This window comes from Aptenodytes patagonicus, chromosome 12 (assembly GCF_965638725.1).
Source record: "Aptenodytes patagonicus chromosome 12, bAptPat1.pri.cur, whole genome shotgun sequence".
NCBI lineage: Eukaryota > Metazoa > Chordata > Aves > Sphenisciformes > Spheniscidae > Aptenodytes > Aptenodytes patagonicus.
In genome coordinates, this window is record NC_134960.1 from 9,116,912 (window position 1) to 9,141,199 (window position 24,288).

Here is a 24,288-nt window from a genome sequence, read left to right on the forward strand (position 1 = left end):
ATTCCCAGATAAAAACTTGTTCTGGGAAGTGGTTATGCCACTGAGTGGTATGGAGGCTTTTCTGTCATCAGTTAATTTTTTTTTTTTAATCCATTTCATTTCACCTCCATTTGACCTCTTCCATTAGCAGCTGTTATCTGCTCTTTGTTATCTGCTAAAAAGTCCTATAAGGGAGGTTATTACAGTCAAAACGCAGACTTGCCCAAGGAAAGATGGAAGGAACCTCATGGAAGTCAAGAAATGCTGAACTTTTTCTCATTTTGCTGTGGTTGACCCAAGGAGCTGGAGAACAGATTTCTATACTTTAAAACAAACAAGGTCAACAACCTACAGCATGGATGCCAGCGATAGCACAGTGGCACATATCAAATAGCATAAGCGGAGCCAAGAGAAGGGATCACAGCTTCTTGAGACAAGCACCTGTGAGCAGCAGTGCTTCATAGCTCCCAGTGCCCGCCAGTTCCAGGTGGAGCAAGACAGGGATGTTCCTGCCCTACATAGAGGTGGGTTCATGCCAATATGGTCATCTCCCAGCAAATGAAGAATTGCCACCACCAGACTCAGCCTCTCTTTAAGTTAAGAAAAATATCATCTAGCATATCTCTCTTGAAAGATTGCCAAACCTTACCTTAAAACATATGTTTTACTCAGGAGTGATTATATGCAAAAGATAAACAGAAAACAGTTTCATTTTTAGTTGAAGATAAATTGATGCTAAGAATTTGCAAAACATCCTATTCCCAGAATTAAAGTAGTCCCTTTGGAGACATCTCTATATTCTCTTTCAGCAAGTTGGGGTTTTTTTTGTTTCCCGATCTCTCTCTCTCTCTGCTCCATTCCTCCCTCCACCCACCCACACAATCCCTTTATTTTCTTCTCTGCACCGTTTCCCAACCTATTTTCCTTTGCATATTTGAAAGCAAGAAATTAGTTGGAAATCTCAAACAGCTTTAAGATTTTCAGTTCTAGACTATCAAAGAGCTTTGAGACTAACTTCTTCAAAAACTCCCCATCCCTCCCATTGCCCTGCCAAACTCCTCGGTGCCGAAATGGCAACCGGTCACATGGAGGAGCGCTGGGCCCCACTCTGTCTCTGTCCTCAGCAGTCTTGCCCGTTCCTTGGCTTTTTTCTTGGCATTCCTCCAGAGAAGATCTGTTCATTTTTCACTTATTTGTATTCTCTACTGCACATTGTGAGTTGTACACAGGAAAATTTTCCAAATTGTCAAAATAGGTTACAAAGCAGTGCTGTAACGGAGGGAATCTTACGTCAGTGGATACTTATTAAAAATTGGCTGTCTTGTTAAAAGGAAGGTTTCAGTTCAGCTAGGTTTGATACAGTAATGAGCAACTGACTTCCAGGCTGGTTTATGCCAGAAATCAGACTAGACACTGGTTATCGCCCTATTCAGTGGTAGTATCCTGACCTAGACAGCATCTTTTGTCATCCCTCTTTGCTATCCCAGCTTTAGCAAGTAGTAATAAGTGTGGAAAAAGTTAGGTCAAATTTAGTGATTGCCAGTGGTTTTGACCCTGTAAAAGGTATTTCTTCGCACTGGAGCCAAGTCCTACATCGCTGTGCATGGTCACAGTTGCTTGTACAAGGAAGTGTGTGCGTGCTTGTGATTAAGAGAGGCTGCTTTGTGTCTGCCAGGCAGCAGAGCAGGGAATTGCAGCTGGAAGTAGGAATTGTGCCTCTAATCAGGGAGCAAGGCTGTGAACGAGTGGTCTGGAGGGTGAAACACCTCCTTAACTCTGAGCAGGAGCCCAGCACATTTGAAAGGAGAATGGTGCAGTATTGTTGCATAATAATGGGCTGGATCTGAGGAGTTTGGATCGTTTCTGTGGCCTTATGCATGCAAACATACAACTGTATTGCTGGTGTAAATTGTGACTGTGAAAGAGGCCACAACTTTGGCATGTGCATCCCTTTAGATTTACAATTTATGCATATTTACCATTTTGTGAAGTATACTGGGGACAGCAAATGGTACATCTTCTGCATAAAAATGAAAAGTAACTGAAAACCTGTTATATGCTCTATATAGCTCTGATCAGAGGGGGAAAAATAACTATAGATTTGTGGTTGACAAGCTTCAGAAAAGGTTCAACAGAGTGTGAAAATTGACATTTAGCAAATAGCAATTCAGCCTTCATTTTTTGTGAAGTTGCTTGAAATAAACTGCAGGTTTTAAACAAAATGTTTGGTCAGTTGTTATATTGGATGTTGCTTGTCTCATTACTGCAGTTAATTAAAAGGGGGGACAAAAAGTCAAAGCCAGAGTCGATAAGTTTGTTAATAAAGATTTAATTTGGTGGAATCATTATAAATTGACTGTACAATGAATGGATATGCCACAGGAGTATGAGTGTCTGAAGGTCTATAAATGGGTTTTCAGAAATAGCCATCAGGTTGTGGCCAATTTGTCATGCTAAATAAGCTCTTCAAATCCACTTAGGCAAGTGTGTACATGTTTCCAAAGGGTATCACCAAGTATATGATGCATACAGACACACCTTTTTTTCCAGCAGGTTTTTTATTCTAACATTTCAAATCCTTTTCAGTTTTGTTATCTCTATATTTCTTATTGTAAGTGATTTACTATTAAGTCCAATCTTTCTACAAGGAATAGAATAAATCATCAGAGAAGAGGAAAAGTAAATCATCGCTGCAGAAAGCACTGTAGGCTGAACCTGTGCGCTATCCACGTGAGATTTTAATCTACCTGACCCTTTTCCTTTATGTCTGACCAAACAGCAGGTAAAAATCCCATGACAGATAGACTTCAAAAAGAATTTAAAAATGGAAATCTAGATCAACATTTCTTCTCTTGGTAAAGCAGTTCTGATGTAGAAGACTGCATGCAAAGTACTGATGATAATGACTGCAATATTTGCATAGCACTGCACCCCTGCCAGTAATCCTCTCATTTGAGTACCTTGAGCTGTCACAAGAAAGTGATTTCTCTGTCAGTGATGACATGCTGGTCTGCTCAGCAGCATTATTTAACACCCTGGAAAACAGAAGAATAAGATAAAAAAAATGCATCGTGCAGCCTTCTTCCAAAGTAGAGTAGAAGAGCAAACCATGAAAGTAGTGGAGAGTTGGCCCAAATTGACCCAGTGGTCAACCACTTACTGCACATGAAAGTCACCCCGAAGTAGAGCACTGTATAATGTCTGTGTTAACAAGTATTTTATGGATTAATCTAGCAAGTTTTAGCTGACTGAAGTACCATCTTTCCATTGGGTTTTATAATTTTAGGCCGACTCAGGTGGCTTTTGTCCTCCTGCCACCATCCAGAAGCCAGTATAAACTTCAGCAAAAAGCCCATTTAAGCCTCAGCTGTTACCTCCAGGCTAGAATATAGCTGTCCCTCTCCCCGCTCCAGTGGCTCAGGGTTGGTATGAAATTCGGTGGCCCCACAGACCTACTTTGTGATGTGTTCATCTCCTCCGTGTTCCTGATGGCAGCACTTTGTTAGGTAGCAAGCAGTGTCAGTGGCCCCGATGAAGAGCTGCAACGCTTTGTTTCTATTTCTTTTTCTTCTCCCTGGCTTGGTGACAGCACGTCAAGATAATGCCCAATCTTAGCAGCCTCTTCTGTAATTCTGGTTGAAAGGGTTTCTTCCAGTTTATGCCTTTTAATTAGAAGCTGTCAACCTGTAATTAGAAACTTACACCAGCCCAACCTTTGTTTCTGAAAAATGCATTTGTGGTTTAGGCAATTATGGTAACAAAAAGTAATTATTTTCTCTATGCGTGAAATGCGCGTACTCATTAATGCACCCAACAGGCGGAGTATTTTATTTTGTTTCTATTTGTTTTATTTTATTGCAATAAGTTACATAACAAGGTATATCAGACAAGCAAAAAAAAGGTGGTTTAGGTAGTAGATCGGGCACATCTAACTACCAAGCCTGTTACTTTGCCCCGCTGGGAGTGCAGAGATCTGTGGTCAGTGGGAGCAGAGGCATGGCCATGCTGCAGCTCCAAGCCCTTTGGTTAGCACACGCGGCCACAAAGGAATTTCCAGACCGTTGCTTGACCAGTTTTGACCCTGACTACATAACTTGTGATGAGAGACATTTGGTGGTGAGTTTTTTGTAATAAAAATAATTACAGGCTCTTAAGTTCCAGCTAGTGACATCAGTAGCAGCACTATGGCTTAGTTAGAGCTCAGTCTGCTATGTGATAATGTCATTTACTGTCCCACTTCTGATCACGCCAGGAGAGGGGACATCTGTCCTTTGATTTTCCTCCAACCAGAGCTGACCCTCTGCTCCTGTATTTCATAGTGTCTCGTATGGCTGGTTCCTGGCAGAGAGATTATGTTAACATACAGAGCTATACTCTACGGGCTGAATCTTCTCAGTCCCACCTACAATTGCTATGGTTTTATTAATCATGCCCATGCTCTCAGCTGATGACACCTCTGCCGAGCGGTGCAAGGTGGCACTGTGCCTGCTCAGGATGTGGCCCCCACCCACTCAGCATCTTCTTCTGGCTGCAGCCAGGCGCTGTTACATGGAGGTTTCCCACCACGTGGCACACTAATGACTCTGGATGTTCCAGCTTATCAATTAAGGCTGAAAGATTGAGCACGGCAGGACGGAGGTAATCCTGCAGACAGCTCTCCGCACGGGTCTGTCAGGCACAGTAGGGATTCGGAGCAAGACCGATCTGCTCACACCCACCGGGTAAGGAGAGTGAAATTGCAGTCATCTCTACATTTAGAATACGAATCATTCATTTTGCATCCCCAAATCCCTTCCCTGGCCACTTAAACACATCATCTTCTTAAACCACATCTATATTTACCACGCATCATTTTCGACTATCTCCCAATTTCTATGATAATTTCCTTCCTTGATTTATAAGCAACAGAATTTTTTAATTATCCACATGATTTTAATTTTCTCAGCCATACCTCCACTTTGTTAAAATTAGTCTTGTACTCTTTTCTTTGACAATCTCTACCCTTCACTTCTCCAGTTCATAATGAAACTAGATCTCAATAGTATCCTTTTTCTCCCTAGATTAATTTGATATCTTCTGTTTGATCTCTGCTTTTGTCTTCTAAATACTGTATTTGGCTTCTTGTAAACCATTACAGAGACTACTTTAAAAGTCAAAAAAAATCCCCAAACCCTAAAACATTTAGGACAACTTTGCATAATTACATCTCCTTCAGCAGTTCCCATGCTGTAGCATGGTAGGCAATCACAAAGAATTTACAATTGTATTTTGATTCGTCCATGTTTTTCTAGTTTTACTGCTTTTTAGTGCTCTGAATAAGCCTCAGCTAGTGCAAAGTGTACTGGAAGACTACAACGGGGGATTTGCAGTGTGCTGGGAGGAACTGCGTGCTCGAACTTTTCCTCTTGCTGAGGAATGACATTTTTTTTCAGAGGAGAATGAAAGGTGGTTCTCACTTGCTTAGTGCTGCAAGCCATTACCATGCCTACAAACTCCTCTGGTTCCTCATTTGTCTAGACCCACTCAAATCTTCTTTGAATATTAGTTGAGTATCTTCCTAATGCTGGCTTTGACCTGCTTTGTAATGGTTTCAAACCGTTCCTGTTACGCAATTAGCCCTCCTCCTGGAGTTGTAGTCTCTGAAGAGATATTAAGATATTTCCATTATATGGTCAGGAGAGTATTGGTTTAGCATGGACTCTGTTGAGGAGAAGTTCGCTAAACACAGTACCTGCAGCTCAAACTAGGTGAAAAATATATAAACTGGTTCATTTGGTGCTAAGCTGAAGTTAGCAAAAACAGCAGCAGATTTATTACACTTCTTGTGATTAAGCACTTCTTTTTGTATTGCAGCTGTAAGAGTTCTATTAAAAAAAAAAAAAGAAAAGGAAAGTTGTAAAATGAGATTTAAGGCATTAGCTTGAGATTGAATTAGCAGAGCTGAAGCAGGGAGAAGTGGTCAGGACTTGATAGATGCAGTGCACCAGGAGGGGAGGATGGAGCAAGCACACAGGTACCCACAAACACGCACACACTCTCGCTCGTTCATTCATCCATCAGGGACTGCAGCACTTGCAGAGTCCAAGCAGGACTATTCATGCAGCATGGATAGGTTCCCTATCCAAGGAAATATTAAAGCTTATGAATAGTTTTAAGCACAAGAGTAATTAACAGTATTTTCTCAATTCCTTTTTCTTTCTCTTGACTCAGCTTTGCACAAAGTCTCTTTAGCATCTGTGTTGCCCAAATACAGAGAAGCAAAGTTGTTGCACCCCTTGCCATTTGAACCAGACTTATCTCTGGCTCAATTAGAGAACTGTAATTTCCAATAAAGCATCGTTAGACCTCTGCTCCTGTCACGTCTCTGACAGATTTAACTGGATTTTCCGTAGGAATTAACCATGGTTTGTGGATGATAGCTGAAAGAATTTTCATTCATTGTCCACTAGATCATATTAGGAATTACATTAGGCTTTGGACCACCAGCCATAAAAATCTGTTTCAGAGTATGGCTGCACTGGAATTGTCACTTATTAGATTTGCAGCATAAACACTGGAAACTCTATGGTGATACATGCTCTCAGACTAAACAGTATTTACAGCGGTAGGCAGGTTTTACAGTTGGATGACATGATAATAATATATCCTTGTTTACTTCTGTAATTAATGCTCCTAAAGAAAATATCCTGGAAACCTTCCATAAGCAAGATTTATTTCTGTTGATTGAGACTGTAATCAGATGTCCCCATTCAAACAGTAATTGGTGAGCTTCATTAAAATGTAATCGAAAAAAAAGATTTATGTCAATGCTAGGCAATAAATAACAGGGATACATATTTTCTTATTAGTGGTGATCTCTTCTATAGGCTCTTGGGGTACTTGCTGCTTTTGTACTGTGCCATGTACGTCATATTTTGTCAAAATCATGGTATCTTGGAAAAAGACATTGTGCATTTTCCCCTTTTGATTTTAACCTCTCACTCTGCTGTATTGAGGCCAGCTCCCTTTTTTGCTTTCCTGTTTTATACTAGGCTCTCTGTTGTTGCCATATTTTAGCTTATTTTGTTCTCATGAAATGGCAGTACCTTCCAGTAGGAAGGAAATCTAGTGACGAAGGGTAGAGCTCAGGGCAGAGCCTTTTGCTCTTTGGGAGATGACAAGACTTTTCTTGAACTTATGATCAGTTGGGGTTTTCACCAGGTGAGTCCAGACCCAACCCGTTGTTCCTCCTCCCAAACTTTTTCTGTTCCAGTACAAGCAAAGGTAAGACAAATTAAAAAAAAAAAAAAAGTTCAAAAGCATTTTAGAGTTAGAAACTAAGCATGGTTTCTTTGCAATTCAGTAAAAGCTAATTAACTTCCAGTTAATAGGGAGAAAAGTACTGTGTTTTCTTCTATGAACAGATATCTATAAGGTAACACACAAAAAATGGAATTGGAAGTGTAAGTCACTGCGAATGGGTGATCCCATTGATTTCATTGAAACAAGGGAGTTAAAACAAATTTCAACCTGAGATACTGGTTCATTACCAGCAAACTGATGGAGCTCTATGTTTACTTGCTAGCATAATTTACCAATTGTATGAGATGTAAGCAGGCACAGTGGTAACATTGGCTAATTTTATGCTCAATGTGAAGTCTTATAGCTGGTCAGATGGATACCATAAGAAATAATTAGAGTCATTAGGAATAATGGGCTACAGCTGCAGTAATACATGCTCTATTCTCAGTCCAGAGGTTTCTAAGCAAAATTAAATTAGCTCATGTTACCACACTCCTGCATCATATGCTTCTCACCTCCCGAGAGTAAACTTCTCTTTCCATTTCCATACTGCAAGCAAAGTTTGTGCCCCACACAGAAAAATCCCCAGCTGGGGACAAGAAATTCTGAAGCTTGGGGTCGTTCCTTGTAAAAAAAAAAAAAAAAAAAAAATTAAAAAGTGGCAGCAATGGGTCCCCAGCTCACGTTAACTCCTTTCACATGTTGAGGATCATCCCTCTACTGTGCTGCAGCCTTTGGTACCAGCCCTTCCCCGCGGAGGTGCGGATAGCATCACTTCCCTCCCAGTCCTTCTCCACAGGCTGATGGGCTCCAAGGAATCAGCCTGTATTTGCCCAGTCCCGTTTGCATCAATGCTGGACCCAGGCGAGTATTTTTCCCCCTGAACTATTCTCATTAAACTTTATTTTTTTAAGGAAATTATGTCCACTTTATTGGAAGCACGTCAGCAGCCCCAAGCTGCTGGTGGTACTGCCTTCGCATCTGTAATATCCTCTCTTCTCCCCAAATTCAAAAGGCTGTTCATAGTAGTAAGGAAAACGATGCATTATCCTGGAGGGAGTGAGGAGAGGAGAGGGACAAGAAGGAAATAATCCATGCTGCTGGAGTGATTAATGTGACCGTTTATGAGGAGGGAAATGAAAACTAGAAATCTGGGTAAGTAATATTCTTTCCAAGAGAATGACTTTCACTGGAACCACAATACAAACTCATGTGCTCACCTCCCTTAAATTATTGCTGAAGTTTTCAAAGCAAAGCAGGGATGGCACTGAAAATTTTGCTCTCTTGTTGATTCCCAGGAGCACAGAATTTCCAGCAATAGCAGGAGAGGGGTTCACCGTGAGATGCACGCGTGCCATCACCTCTCTTTAAAATGTGAGATGCTTCCGTGATAGGTTTGAGTAAAAGAGCTTAAGAGGCACATTTAACACTGCCCATTAAGCATGGTGAGCTGGAGAAAGGCTTCCCCTGCATACATCATCTCGCACATTGATATGCAGGCTGAGTGTGCTCAGTGGGAGGAACCAGACTAACAGTATTTTTGATGAAGGTAAGAGCCTAATATTGCAGCTTTGGAAAGATCAGTTATCCATCTGCCAGCCATCTATCTTCGGCTATGATACTTACCTGGCCTCAGTTATTACAGTATGTAACCGCTTCACAACCACTAATATATTTATCTTTTCATCCTCCCTGTGGAGTTGGGAAGTGCTATTACCTCTGTTGCAGAACTAAGAACTGAGATTAAGGGTCAGATTTGTTGTGGCATTTAGGTGCTCAGTGGGATTTTCAAAAGTACCTAACACCTGTTGAATAAGTGGAACCCGGGTACTTTGATAGTTCTGAAAATCCTGTTACTTATGTCTTTTCTTTTAAAATTTTGGGCTTACATGACACCCTGGGATCCATAGGAGAGGTTCCCATGTTGTAGGTCGTCACCCAGACAGGAGACTGTCTCTTCGTCTGCCTACTAGGAGACTGTAGGTGGGACAGGAGCAATTTTACGGCAGTGGGAGGAAGTAGCTTATCTCGGTCCTGAATTCAGCAAGCTGTAACTCTGGGGATAGCAGTGAATTTACCCTCCTTGCACAGCCCTCTGAGAGAGGTCAGAATCTAGTCCTGGAAATATTGGAGCAAAAATAAGCAACACCCATGGTCAATAAAAAGGGCTTACGTGCCAATTGCTGGGATGGAAAATTCAAGAGCAGGAGCAAATAATGAAACAATCTATATTCATGCAGCCGCCTTTCCAGCCTAGTGCTGTAAGTACGGGCTTACACCTAACTGGGAGATGTGAATGCTACTGAAAACTCCAGAGTATCACACTGGAAAACAAATGTTGATTTTGAACAAATTATCTGTTCATCGCTAAATCATTTTCTTTCATTATCAGTCTCCAAATTGGTTCTGCTCTGGAAGACAGAATTAGGTTTAAAAGCAGAGTGTCTCTTAAACACTTGCTTCAAATGAAAGTATTTGGTAAACATTACTCAAACCCCCTAGAGCATAAACTCCTCAACTGCTTTATCTGGCTTTGCATAGGTTTTTCAGCTCCTGGTTTAAGGACAGGTGTCTCGGGGATTCATTCAGGATATCAGAAAATAATCAAATTAAATCCCTTACAATCATATGTCAAGGAAAATTTTATTAAGACCTTTCTGTCCTCATTTACAGTAGCATAAATTGGGACAAAAGTCCTATGCAAACAGATGGAGTTAACACCAATATTGAACGTGTAAGAGAGAGAGTAGAGTCAGACTCCAAACCCACGGCATAAGTACAAAACCATGTGGGCTGCAAGCCCAAGTTTCTCGTCATTGGAAGAGCTACACTTTGCTGTTATAGTACTTGCACTCATTTCCATAGTTTTAAGGTTCTAAAAAAAAGCCCCTGGCCTTCAAAATGATATTTTTAACATTAAAGGGATGGGTTTTGGTTAACATGGCTTGCATGTCAGCAAGACTGCAGCTGTCTGAGCTAGTGATTTAGGATGAGAGAGTGGAGGTCAGCTCAGCTAACTTTAAAGAACACCCGTGGTGCTGCAGGGAGCGGGGTCGGTTACGGAGCAGCAGCAAAGCCCCAGCGTTGTGTGCTTGTCCCACGTTACACAATGGACTATCGGGAGGTGCTCGAGAGGGTCATTTGTCAGGCAAGAAGCTCTGTAGGGATTAGGATGTGTCTAATTGCATGGGTTTTTATCAGTGTTATCCTGCCTGTAGGTTTTCACTGGGTGGAGGAGGGAGAACAACTCAGTCACTTTGGGACAATGTTGGCTAATAGACTCCCAGGTACTTGGTAGCTTGTTCAAAGCATGGATTTGAACAACTCGGTTTGATGTTATGGGGACCTGTGTGCAGAGGGGAAGATATGCAAGAAGGTCCCTCTTGATCCCCCCCACCATGGGAAGACATTCGCCGACTTCCCAGCTCTCTGCACTCTCCAGTAAAGTACTGGTGTGGAGGCTGTTCCGGCACAGGGCAGGAATCAAGAGCTGCTGCTGCTGCAAATGAGTGCATTTGCACTATGGTGTCTGAACACTGTTTTGCACTTAGAAGATTTGTTTCTCAGTGGGCAGAAGAGCTACAAGATTAACAGATGAACAAATACACTGAGACAGCCAAGACATCAAAGAAATTGAAGAGTCCCTAAGATGTTGGAGAGCTGAAGAGTCACCTGGCCATGGTTCTTAGGAATTATTTTATCCTCAGATTAGCTCAGCTGTCTTGGGGTTTGGACACATCCTCTGGTGAATTTAGCTACAGTGACTTAAGATATTACTGGCCTCAGCTCTCTGCTTCTCCTCTGGAGGATCCTGCCTCTGGAGCAGAGGCAGCAGGAGGGAATATGTGCCTGCATTCCAGCCACTGCAGCTCAGATCCTGGGGGCTTAGTGCAAGCAGAGCGTCCTTCATTTTCCAGGGTAGATAGCAGCTTGTGAACTGCACCACTAAGGAAGAGAGCGTACTGTATCCCTGGGCAGAAATCTCCAGGGAAAATGTGGGGCAGGCAGTGTGTTAAGCCACCATAGTGAAAGCCACCAGAGTGCATGAGCCAGAGCCCTAAGGCTGTGTGCTGTGGCTATTTTTACCATAAAGAAATTCTAACAGATATTGGAAAGGCAGTTATTGCAATTGGAAGGTCAGAGGGAATCATATCCCAGGTAGCACTATTTAATGTCAATCGTTCTTTGCAAGCTTTTTCTCCTCCATGCAATCTGCAATTCAATCAGGAAAAAAAAAGTGAGTAGCAGCAGTCTTAACCTTAGGTTCCTCGTACAGGAACCAGCCAAGGGGTGATACCAGTGGAGGGATCAGAAGAAGGTTTATGTAAGATGTAGCTTCCCTGCAGAGAGCAAACGAAAAGCAGCTCAGAAAGATTGTGCAGAGGCTGCTAACCATGAGACCATGCTCATTCCTTGGGCTGCATATGCCTCAGTTCTTCCCTGAAATTTAGATTTAGTTGAGTCAGCCAGGAAATGACGGATGAGTTTGGGGTCTTGAGGGAATGATGTTTGAAAAGCAGCAATATGAAGACGCCAACAAGGGGGAAAGTCATAACTTGAAAAGTGCCACACAGAGGCAACTGTGCCTTTGCTTTATTGAACTGTTCGCTGCAATAAATACAGCCAAATTCCCTCAGTCTCCCGTAATGTTGTCTCAGTACCAGCAGGAGTCCATTTAAGAATACACTTACTTGCACAAATGATTATATATGAAGAGTAGAGAAACAGCTGAAGTGCCACTGCAGTAATGCAAGCAAATCCTAAAAGCTGCCCGAGTAAGCTCGGTGGTTCTGTGCTGCCCTTGTGCTTCAGTTTTGTCAGTGCTGCCTGCCCAAAGCAGTCGAAGCAGAGGAGTTTCTGTTCCAGTCCGCCTGCCTGCTTCACCTGGGGAGATCATAGTCTAGATTTTGTGATGGTACAGTAAATAAATGGTGATAAAATCAACTAAGAGGATATTCCCAAAGAGGGAGAATTGGTTTTTATTATCCTTTTCAATACAGAAAGTAATAAGACACTATTATAAAGAAGAGACAAGTATAATACAAGACCTATGAATGGATAATCAGCAAGGAAGACTGAACCTTGCGCTTCTGCGTCTTACAGCATTAACGCCAATTGCCTGAACTAAAAGGTTTGGTTGTGTTAGCTAGTGCTGTAACAGGGTTGTCAGATCCCTGTGTGGTGTATCCACGGTTAGGAGGGGTCGAAGCACTGCACAGGGCAGCCTGGCTGTAAGCAGTGGAATGTGAGCGTAGAAGTGGAGACCAGGAATTTTGAGGTCTTCAGCCTTTCTTTTTTTCATTGATTTCCTTATGCCCTTAAGCCCTTCCAAACCTCACATCTTGCATATGAGCAAGTTGATCATGGGGGAAGCTCTTGCACCTTGCATCTTGTTCCAGCATTTACAACATAGCAAAGTTGATGTGAAATGTTAGCAGATTGGATTTGTGATGTGTTTTACCACACTGTGCATGAATTCTTTCCACTGACTAAACCAGGCGTGGATCTGAACATCAGCAGGTCCTAAGGTGCCGTGCAATGGGCAGTCAGGCTGTGCAGGACGACAGCCTGAGATTAAGCATGAATATTCAACCCACCGAGCTCTGCAACTCCCCTTTCTGTTACAGACTAGAGTCACCTACGCGCGCGCTGGTGATGGAGGCTCCAAAAGGCATCGAGATCAATGCCGAGGCCGGCAGCTTGAAAGCCACGTGCAGGACAGAGCTCAGGCTGGAATCCAAAGACGGAGAGGTAAGCAAAGGACGTCAAGCCCTGCAGCAAAAACAAACCAAGCCTCCTGCAGATTTGTAGCCTTCTGAGTCACTGAACTACTCTGGTTGAAACACTGGTGTGAAGGCACTGGTGAGGCAGGCCTTCCTAGCTTAGTTTCTGCTAGCAGTTATTGAACGTATCATATGCAAATGAGCCTCACTCTGTGGCAAAGGCTGATTCATTATTTTTGAAGTGCTTGGATAATAACATCTGTTGTTCAAGCAAATTTATGCGGCTGTAAAATACACAGTGCTCCTAAATTCTTTGTTTCTTTGTCACTTTAAAACAAGATTTACTTGGCCAACATAATTAAATCTTTTATCATACATTTTTCTATAAGAAGAACTTAATTCACAGGTATTGATCTGAAAAGCTTTTGTAGCTGATGTTTTCATTTTGGAAAGAAAGGGAACATTAGGAGACACAGGTTGTTGCACTGGGGAAACTTCCAAAGAGGAAGAGAGAATAACTAAAACGGATAACACAGAACAAAAGTAAAATAGTTAAGCCTCTTCTGGTGTCTCAAAAATACATGAGCACACGATTCTCATCCCCTCCTGCTGCCACAATGATGGAGGACACGGAAGGATGTGGCTGAGGAGCTCCTGCTGGGGAACCCACTGAGAGCCTCGGCAGGGGGAGCTTTGCACTGAACGCAAACCTGCTGGCAGTAGGGCTCCAACATCAGCTAATGTTTTCCTATCTTAGTGTCAGGTGTAAAAAATAGAATGGGATTTTTATTGCGATTCCTGTTATTTCTAAACATTTGCATTTTAAGACATTCCAAACCCAGACCAGAGGTGTTAACAAAAAAAACCCCAAAAATACAAAAAAAACCCCTACCTAATATACTACAATTGAAATCCAAGGCATTTCACTACTGCAAACAGTTGTCTTAATGTTTTAAACACTAATTTGCTTTTAAAATGCATATATTGACCTGTTTCTTTCAGGAGATTAGATAGTTGGATACTAAAACTGAAGTGGAGACTGTTACTGTAATTGCAAGATAAGAGCAAATACTGTCAGTCACCCTGTAATATTCTGGTGTGCAGGTTATCTTACTGTGCTCTTCTTGCTAATGTTAGAGCACTCCCCGGTAGCTGCCACGTGTCTAAGAGCTGACACGTGTTCGCTTTTATGTTCTGTTTTATAAGGAGAAATTCAGGTCTGTTGCGGCATTTATGTTATTTTTAATATACATAAAAGTGTTACACGTATACATAAGATATACATAAAAGTCAGTGTGGTGAGCCTGTAAGCGTAACTAGCAATGGGATCACAGTGCCAGAAGTCCCGGTGGAGGAGCAGAGTCGTTGCATAGACGTGAACCATACACGCTCCCCACCTAGCAGTGGGGTACCTCTGGTTGGGTTAACCCAAACACGGAGGTGCCCCAGGAAGCTACAAGCCAAGAAAACACAGTGGGTAGATTAGCAGAAACAAACTGGAGGTCTTAGGTGGCTCATGGTAAAGGCAAGATCATATGCTCACCCAGATTCGTATCAGACTTTCCGATCTTAATACACTTGCCTACCCAGTTTTTGTAGCAGCCGAGTTGTCCAAAGGAAGCTTCTTTAAATACAAGATCAAAAATAACATCTCTTCACTAATTCTCTCTCTCTTTCTCTCTCTCCCCCCCTCCAACTTCAGATAACGTTGAATTCTGCAAAAATCAAACTACCTAACTTGCCTCAAGGATCTTCCTCTTCTGCAGGGTCCAGGCAAAAAATCTACGAGCTCTGTGTGTGTCCCAATGGGAGGTTATTTCTGTCTCAGGCAGGCACTAGCTCGACCTGCCAGATAAATACAAGCGTCTGCCTTTGAGAGACAATTTGCAGCGGGGCATCGCAGGCAGCCCAAAAGCCAGTTCTGGTCTCACAGATTGCAGCTGCCAACTATTTTTACTAGAACACAGAAAGCCTATCAAAGACTTTTTTTGTGTGTGCGCGCGCGTGTGTGTGAATATATATATATAAAAATATATATATAAAATATATATATCCTCTGTGTAAAATGATGTTTCAGTACAAGGAATCCCAGGGTGACCCTGTTACATTTGTGTAGCATTTCTCTTTCCCACACCAAAATTTACTGGTACAATCTGCTGAATTGGACTTGATGCTCCCCTGAACCCTTCCGTATTAATATAGTCTAATGATCACCCCTTGTTTTTGATCAAGTTCTCAGAGCAGTGGGATTGCTGGCTGGGCAAGACCCTGGAACCAATATAGACCTACCAACATACAAAGGGAAGAGAAGCATCTCTGATTATTTTTGCACCATTAAATCAGTGGCATGAAAAAAACCCCAACAAAATAGCCATATGTGCTGTACTGATCACCTAGAGTGATCCAAGATACCTGTGGTTAAATTACACTCTTTAATTTTCACCTGAAGCATGGCTCCCTGTTGGGAGACATGGATTGCACTTGGCAAGTAGAAGAGTCCAGATCTTGCTGGAATAATCATGTATTTTTCTGAAAGGGTTTGAGACTTGCCTGTGCATGGCCAAGGATGCCTTGTGCTGTTCGGATGTGATGCATCAGCTCTAACCCTGTCCTATCCTAGCAATAGGACAAGAGAAAATGGCCTCAAGTTGCGCCAGGGGAGGTTTAGATTGGACGTGAGGAAAAATTTCTTTACTGAAAGAGTGGTTAAACATTGGAACAGGCTGCCCAGGGAAGTGGTGGAGTCCCCATCCCTGGAAGTATTTAAAAGACATGTAGATGAGGCACTTAGGGACATGGTTTAGTGGGCATGGTGGTGTTGGGCTGACGGTTGGACTCGATGATCTTAGAGGTCTTTTCCAACCTTAATGATAATAATGATTAAAGTCATCTCTGTGCTAACTAAACTGGCGTTGCATTTAGTTCTTGGAAGGAAAAAAATTGTGAAAGTTGGACTAAATAGAAAAATCCCGAACCTTGTTAGTTAACAGGTGTCCTGGATCACCCTACACACTCTCCATTAGCACCTTTAAAAGATCTTAAAAAGATTTAAGATACCATGTGAAGGTGTGAAGATTTAAGATTTGGACATTACCTATCAATACCTATAGAAATGGAGAAAATTACCTATTCTATACATAGATACAGAGAAGTTCATACAAATTAGATGTGTATCGTCAATGCTATGCCAGAATTTTTGTCATCGTTCTTTTCAGGGTATACAGTCCAAGGTCACTTAGATTTGGTGGAGACTGCAAATATCAGAGATGCTGACAATGAAACAGACTTTTTTTAAGAATTTATAAAGACTGTGACAAAGCCAGATTACTGGAAAGCAAGGGCTTTGGGTGCTGGTTCCTCTAGAGTTCGAGCCCCAGAAACTCTCTGGTTGAATCTCTTAATGGGTGCGTTTTTCTTTATTTAAGTCCGGGAGTCACTTATGGGCAGGATGAAATGTGAAATTTGATCTGGTAACATTACTTCCACAGTTCAAGTTTTGATAAATAATGAGAAGAGCCCAGATCATTGAATTCTGACCCATAATTGCATCCACATGCATGTAAAAACCCTTGAAAAACAAATGGACTAATTACTGCAAAAGTGTCCAAGTCGCAGTAAATCTCACGAGGACAGCAAGGTTTCTAAGCCACTGAGATGCTTTTGAAAATATTACCTCATGTGCAAATATGACAGATCTGTGCCCATCCCTAGTGATATCTAAGCAAAGTTGGTGTTCTTCAAGAAAAAATGTAGCTGACAGAAATATTTAGAAATAATTTAGACCATTCATTTTATACAGATTTCCACGTATTTTCTTGTGGTCTGGAGAGTACCAGGGTTTGATTTTTTTTTTTAAAATGAACAATTCTGGCTTAATCCAAAACTGGCTGGACTCAAAGGAAAGATTTCTATGAAGTTTAGATTAGATGTGTTGCTGCCTAACAAAGCAACACTCCCATAAAATTTATTCCTGAAAGAGGATTGAATGACCTGCTTTTATTTCAGTAATGTTTTCCGATTAACTAATGAATTCAAACTATTTGTTAATGAATGATTCCTGTAATTATTATGTCTTGAGTCAACTTTTGAATGCAAAGGGTCACCCAGGATAACAATTGTATTGGGACACAGGACTATACCATCTCTGTTCAAAGAGGGGAATTGTGCCTATGCCTTAAGTCAATGCACTCAGCAAGGAGAAGCACATCATATTTATCTTGTTATTAAAACTAGTTTATTTGGGGGGAGGGACAGGAGGGTGTCTTGGGAACTGGTTGTGCAACTTAAAACAGATATTAATGAAATGCATTAAGACTGTAGGGGCACCTAGAGTGATACAGACTTCTTTCTTTACCATGTTAAATATAGCAAAATACTGTGTACGTTACCTCTGGGACCACAGCTGAAGTCCCATTCATAGTCCTACATTTACTGTAGAGTTTTTTCCCCTGTTTCACTTAATACTGGTCACAAACCTTATAGCAAGCATGGCCCAATTCATAAACAAATCCCATGTGAGCAGTTGTGAAGACGTGCTGCAGGAAGAGTACCCTGTGCAGAAAACGAGTTGCATTAACCTCCCCATCCCCGAGCGTTAATGCTGGTGAGAAAGGCAGTGCTGGACGCAGGGACCGACCTAGCAGGGATGCTGCATCCTGATTCCCTTGCTCTGCTCCCAAGAGGCTGGTGGCTCAGTCCTCATCCCTGTGCACCCTCTGGCTGCTCTGCTGAGGATTTCCATCCCAACAAATTAATTTTGAGTGGCTGGTCTTCTCAGCTGGGCTCTTGGATGAGGTTGTCACCTTCTCGTATCACGAAGGCCATGAAACTGCTTAAGGTCATTCAGCCATTTATTTTGGCATGAATTTCTGTAGGGGAGCTGTTAGGGAACGACCTTACACATCTGTGCCATCACTGCAGACACTTCTCTGAGGTGAACAAAGGGTACCTTAATTATGTCTACCTAAAGGAATTCTACTTGCTTCAATGTATTTTACAATCATGTTTCCATCTTAAAAAGCATAAAATGATATGCTGTGTTGAAAGATGAGAAATTATTGCTAGAGAGATTGACCCCGTGTACAGACTTGTAAATCGTTTGAGCCCCACTTGAGTTTTAAGACAGCGGTTCAGACAATGCTGCCTGCGCTTGTGTTGGCCACACGATGAGTCGCCTGCTGTTCAGTGAGTGGCAAACCAGAGCAAACAGGACTCCGTGTCTAGGATCCCAGGGGAAAAAATGGGCACTTTAAAAAGCAGCATGCAAACCCATCCAGCTATTTCACACTTCATAGTTTGAGCCCCCTCTCACAGTTGGGGGCTGTTGTGGAGCAACTGACTCACCTGTTGGATGAGGCAAATGCATGAGAGTCCCTTTTCCTCCTGCCTTGCCCAGAAATCCCTCACAGTTGCTGTACCTGTATGGGTTGGTTTTCCCTCAGTCCATTTAAACTATAGCCTCGCTGGCTGGAATTTCATCCGTATGCTCTACCTGCCATCGATAAAATGCCAAAAACGAACAAGGGTTTGTGTATTGCTTTATGAATTGGGCCTGCAATTCAGTTCAGTTGAGCATTTGCTATTTGGGGAGGTGACGTTTATCTCAAACTGGAGTTTAGTTTTACCTCCCAACCGTAAGGCAAGGCTGGGGTGGGTAGTGAATTTGTTTCTACTGAGCTCGATGGAAGAGATGCCGATGACTTCGCGGCCTGAGCTAGGGCAGGAGCTGGATAGGTGAAAATTCAGGGCATTGACAGCAGTGGAAACACTGCCAGCCCTTGGGGTGGCTGTGGGACCGAACCTTGATTCGTCACTGTGTGCAAGTCTGCATCGCAGCTGTGAGCATTAAAACCCCACTGAAATGCTAATCTGTGATACTAACGTCTATATACCTTAGGCAACCATGAATACTGCAGTTACATAAATGCATTTACGTATTGTAACCCTTAACTTTATAGGGCTTTGGGACCTTGTTAAGTTTGCTTTAAATGCAACGCTTCAGTAAGCAGTCAGGAAGATGACTGTCAGTGCTCACCTGTACACCAGTACCTTATCCGTATCCATAGTGTGTGGCCCTTCTGCTGTCACAGGTGAGTTCGGATGGTTTTTCTAAAGAAAAAGACTTTGCCGTTAGCAAAAGCAGAGATCCTAATGCTGATTGCACAACTGTATCCATTCTCCAAGTTTCTTTGTGGGTTTTTTTGGTTTGGGGTTTTTTTTCACTTTTTGAAGTATATTACCCAGTAGTCAGTGAAATGGGTAGCTTAAGAGTACAAAGAAATGTTAACACTAAAGGAAGTCATCGAAAGAGGAAGACAGTAACTACTAAAATATGTATAAGGCCTCTCCTAGGTATACATTTTTTTAAAAACAAGCATGCATGAGAATGATTTATATTTGGTTCTCTCAGTCATGTGCTGTCGAACAGCTGTATTTTGAGAGGGGTTTTATTTTTCTCCTTTAATCAGAAATATCACATATATGCACAAACAAAAAAGTTTAAGGCATAAACCTAAAAATACCATCTGCAATATACAGTATAGCAAAATTATGTCTAAATAAAAAAACCCTCCCTAGAAATTTCTCCAAGCTTAGAGAGATTCCTGTGGAACTTGTGAAGACATCAGGTTAGTTCACATCATACCTAGTTTGCAAATACAGATGTTCTTAAAGGAAATTAGCTTTTGTTGTCATAAGATGCGCACGCACACACACACACACACAAATATATATATACATGCTCACATACACTTGTTTACAACAAAAGCCAATTTTCTTCATATTTGTTGTTACGGCTTTAAGTTTCACATTGTAAAAAGAGTGTGAGACAAAGACCAAAGACTTAAAGAAATTCATCCCTTCTCTGGTTGCCCTCACGCCTGAAATGCATTAACTTTAATGGTGCTTTTTCGAACTGGGCAGGAAAAATACAGGTTTATTGCCAAGCTGCATTTGAGAGAGTAAAGTGGCAGGAAACTCTAACTTTGTTAGTGGGGAGAAAAAGAAATAATGTGAAAAATCTTTAAATGTGTGCAGAGGGCAACGTTACCTGAAATTTGAAAAGTGAAGAAATAACCCAGAACGCTAAAAGACGTCATCGTGGGCTGAAAGTGTAAATAAACTGACTAAATGCTACCGGCTGTTCACGTACCTGCACTCGAGCATTAGCAGATCAGGAACTCCAGTAGCTGCTCGGTGAAGGAGAGTAACTCTGCTGTAATGATTTCATTTTAAAAGTACATACAGTAAAAACAAAAGAAGTTAGAGGCTGTGTTCTTTTTTTTTTTTTTTTTTATGGCTGACATTTTAAATTTTGAAATGTCATCATCCAGAATTCACCCCAGCAAACGCAGGGCATGTTCCTGCGAAGCTTTGCCAAGCACTGGATTGGTGCTTTTCAAATGTGAAAATACCAGCCTTTTTATTGCCACTGCTGTTGAGGAACACAACCCTGGCAACATTTCCGTTTTCCCCATTTTAACCTTTTTCCTCAGTTCTGAAATTGCTGTGTAATGTTTGGGTAGCCGGTGTCCTGCCACACACGGGGCTGCGTGCAGGAGGCCAGCAGCCCCTGAACCCCATTGTGTTGCTTCTCGATTTCGCATACCCTCCAAAACCTGCGCGTAGCAGTGGCACTAAGGTGAAATTTGGGACTTTTAGGTAAATGCTGCGCTGCAACTGCAGTGTTTTCATAGCTGAGTTTACGGCTGTGAGTGGAGCAGGGTTAAACACTGACGTGGCGCTGATGAGATTATTCAAGCAAGAGTGGAGAGAATTAAACAAGGCAGGTAGGAGGGAGAGGGAAGAAATGGAGAGACATCACCCTAATCATAGTAATGCAGCAAACTTCTCTGTTTACACTATTATATTTTAGATTAATAACATCCATTTTACTAAATATGGTAGCCATTATGCTTGATCTTTCATGGTGCACCGTGGAATTACTGTCACTGAAACCACTTACAGTTTGGGCTGTTCAGGATTGCTAGGGTGTTGATTCCGTCCACAATAACCACAGTGGCTTGAGGCTTAGATGGAACAGTGAACAGCTTGTATTTAGAAAGCTTTTAAGTCTGCTGTGGTTGAGAAGCCCATGGTTATGCACATACAGCCCTGAGGCGTTATCATTTCAGACTCTCTTGTCCTGCAATTTGAATTGTATTGTGCCCTTGTGAAAAGCGACACACTTCCTTTATACAGGAAAAGATGGATTTTTAAAGCTGCAGGATTTTTATCCGAAGCGAAGAGGAAAATAGAGTCACAGTGCACCACAGAGATTTCCCATCCAAATCACTTTAAACTAGAGGTGTGAGCCCCTTAAAAAGTAATTTGCTACAAGTGTAATTCCTGCAGGACAGTTAGCACTGGTGTCACTCCCAGGAAATATCTCACCTTATTACTCTTCAAAGCCACGTGGTGGCTGGGATTTTCTGCCACCGGTCGGTAGCGACGGGCTGCCTGTTCAGAGGAAGCCAGTTTTCCTTTGAGGCAACTCATCTCTGCGGATTGAGTTTTTGTTGTTTTTTGACCAGCATTAAAAAATAGGAAGGATATGTCCACTGTGAAGTGATACGTAATTGTATGTTTGTCTCGCATTTAGTTGGTTTATTCTTTCTGCCAGCAAGAGAAAATATCAGAAGGAGAAATTTGTGCAGGAGTGTTACATTGACGTTGTGCCCTGCTACCAAATGCTTTAGATAAAAACATGCAGCCATAGTTAAAGTCTTTTCTTCTAAGATTAAAAAGGACTCTCTGGAGCCTTTCATCAGGTCCTACCCAAATGGAAAGTCTCACCATTTCTAACATATTTGCCATTATAGGAGTAGGCCCATTGCAAAGCATAGGTCATGTGCATCTTTGCATGTAACAGGAATTTAAATTGCATTGCACTCTCACATTTTTGCCCCATTCAAAAGGCTTAATCACCGATAGGAGATAAAGCGTTCCAAAGCCTGCTACTGCTAAATGCATTATCACTTTCTAAAGCAATGCAGCTTCTTTGGTCTTTTAAAAATTCCCTCATAACGAAGTCCTGAAACATCTTGAGGCAGGCTCACGCTGGAGAGCAAAAGAATAATTATTTGTGGGCGGTTCTATTTTTATTGAAGGCTGGATTGTAGATGAAAAAATGTTGCTGTTAGAGTTTCTCCCACACTTACTTAGCTGCAAACACACCACCCCCAACACTACGGCTAAATTTCTCTAGGGTAGCTGCCTGTAGAGCAGGGACTTAGCTCCTTCGCTAAGGCAGAGACTGATAATTTTGTCTTCATCTGGGTCCTCCTCTGGGCTTGTGCACTCGGTGTCAGTGCTATTATTGGTGTAGTGGATAATGAAACACTCTGGCAGTATTAATGATTTTACAGATGATATGTATCTGCAGTCTAAGTGGTATAAATAATGCTGGTAGTTGCTGGTTGCTGTTCTAACGAGCCTCGGACCACCTTGAAAGCAGCAGCAGTAACTCCAGAAGGTGCAGCTGAGCAGCTTTTAAAGCCACCACTGCTTTGTCCTGGTAATACCTGTACAGCATCCGAGGAGATGCTGTGGGGATGGTAGCCCGGTGCACTGCCTCCACGCGGGAAGCCTGTGAGGTGGGGGAGGCTGGTGGGTGGCTTTGCCCTTTCTCATTTATCTCTATCCCATTGCCAGGTCCTCTGCACTAGAAATAGCAGCAAGGCATGATGCCTGCCTTGGGAGACTGGGCTGGAGCAATGCAACGGGGCCATTCACAGCACAGGGATTTGACTCTGTATCTGGTGTAAACTAGGATTTGGCTCCATTTAACTCACCGGTAGCCTACACCACCTGAGGGTTTGGCCCTAAAGGTTTAGCACCTTTTGTGAAATCAGAAGGAAGAGTTTGGCTGCCCTGTCTAAACCACAGCCTCGGTGCTCCTGGGGGCAGCATGGGACACGGGACTCCTCCTGCCTCTGGGGTTTCCCTATCACGTAGGTGCAGATAAAGAGCTCAGGCCGCTGCCTGAAAACGGAGCCATGTTCATCCAGCTTGGGCTCCTTGTCACCACCGCAAACCAGCTGGAGTTCAGCTGGTGACTGGGTGGGTAACGCATGAAGCAGGAGGTCTCACCGGGCAGGCACCGGGGGTCTGCCGGTCCCGCTGGTGGTAGGGCAGGGCTGCAGTGTTTGCAGAGTGGCTTTCACAGGGCAGGCGCTGCTGGAGGAATTCACTTTCTTGTCCCCTTTTATGGGTTATCGGAGAGAGCACAGAAGTTAAGATGAACAGATCCTGCCCTTGCTTAGCAGAGTAAGAGCGTGCCAGAAACCTCATAAAGAGCAGATCTGAGCAATTATATACTATGTTTCTTGAAGAAGGGCTCGGTTGACAGCATTCACACCTGGATTTCTCCCTAGATCAGAGCTTTTCCTGAGCTGCGACCCAGATCTCGGTTTGGATCGGCACTATGCAGTAGTTTGGGAGCAGGGAAGGGATTGACCTGGTGGATCTGACTCAGATTCCTTTGGGTTTGGGGTTTAGGGGTTTTTTTGACCACCCCTTATTTTAATTAGTTTCCTTGTGCACGAATGCCAATAGCGTTGTCAATATTAACGCAACAAATGCTCCGTGTAGGTAGACCCAACAGCAAAACAACGTTCAGTGTGAGTCAAAGCAAAACCCCATTCATCTACAGCAGTAGCATAAAAGGCATGACCCATATGCTATAGCAGTTTTCGTCTGTGATGGTAAAACACCTTGTCTGACCTCTACTCTGATAACCACCAATGACCTTGATCGTGTAAACAGGACAAAATGAATTTAAAGTCTTATCACAGTTCTCATTAAGAAATTCAGATTTGTTTGGCTTTTTTCTTTTTAATTTATGTATGTGTGTGGTTGTGTGGGAAAATATAAAGCTTTTTTGTATCAAATAACATCAATCCTTGCACACTCTATGCAAAATTTTGTAAGCATTGCAATAATGCTATGAATTACACAAGGAACTATTTTAACTTTATTACACTTTCTGTATAAAAAAAATTTGTATTTAAATGATTTCAACTGCAATCTTGTAAAATATATTAATAAAATAATGATTGTTAAGAAGGAAAGAGATGTTGAGGGTTTTTTGTTTGTTTGTTTGAATGTGGCAAACATGAGTTAGACCTCAAACTTTCATACATCTGTAGGATATGGATAGAATATGTCTGTAGGATATGTCTGTATATCTGTATGTCCGTAGGATATGCCAGATTGGATGACACTAGTGATAACATTCATGCGAAAAATGCTGTAGAGGACGGAATGAGGATCTCTGCGCATGGCTCTTGGAAGAAGACCTGTCATC

At 42.2% G+C, this 24,288-nt stretch overlaps 1 protein-coding gene across 7 annotated transcripts in view; it reads left to right on the top strand.

The window, feature by feature from the left end:
* SGCD (sarcoglycan delta) overlaps window positions 1-24,052 on the top strand; it is a 358,768-nt gene extending 334,716 nt beyond the window's left edge. For all 7 annotated transcript variants that reach the window (XM_076350312.1, XM_076350308.1, XM_076350309.1 and 4 more), the window contains 2 exons: window positions 12,888-13,011; window positions 14,686-24,052. In XM_076350312.1, coding sequence (XP_076206427.1) covers window positions 12,888-13,011; window positions 14,686-14,859 — 298 coding nt within the window. In that variant the 3' untranslated portion in view covers window positions 14,860-24,052. The remainder of the gene's footprint in view (window positions 1-12,887; window positions 13,012-14,685) is intronic.
* The last annotated feature ends 236 nt before the right edge of the window (window positions 24,053-24,288 follow it).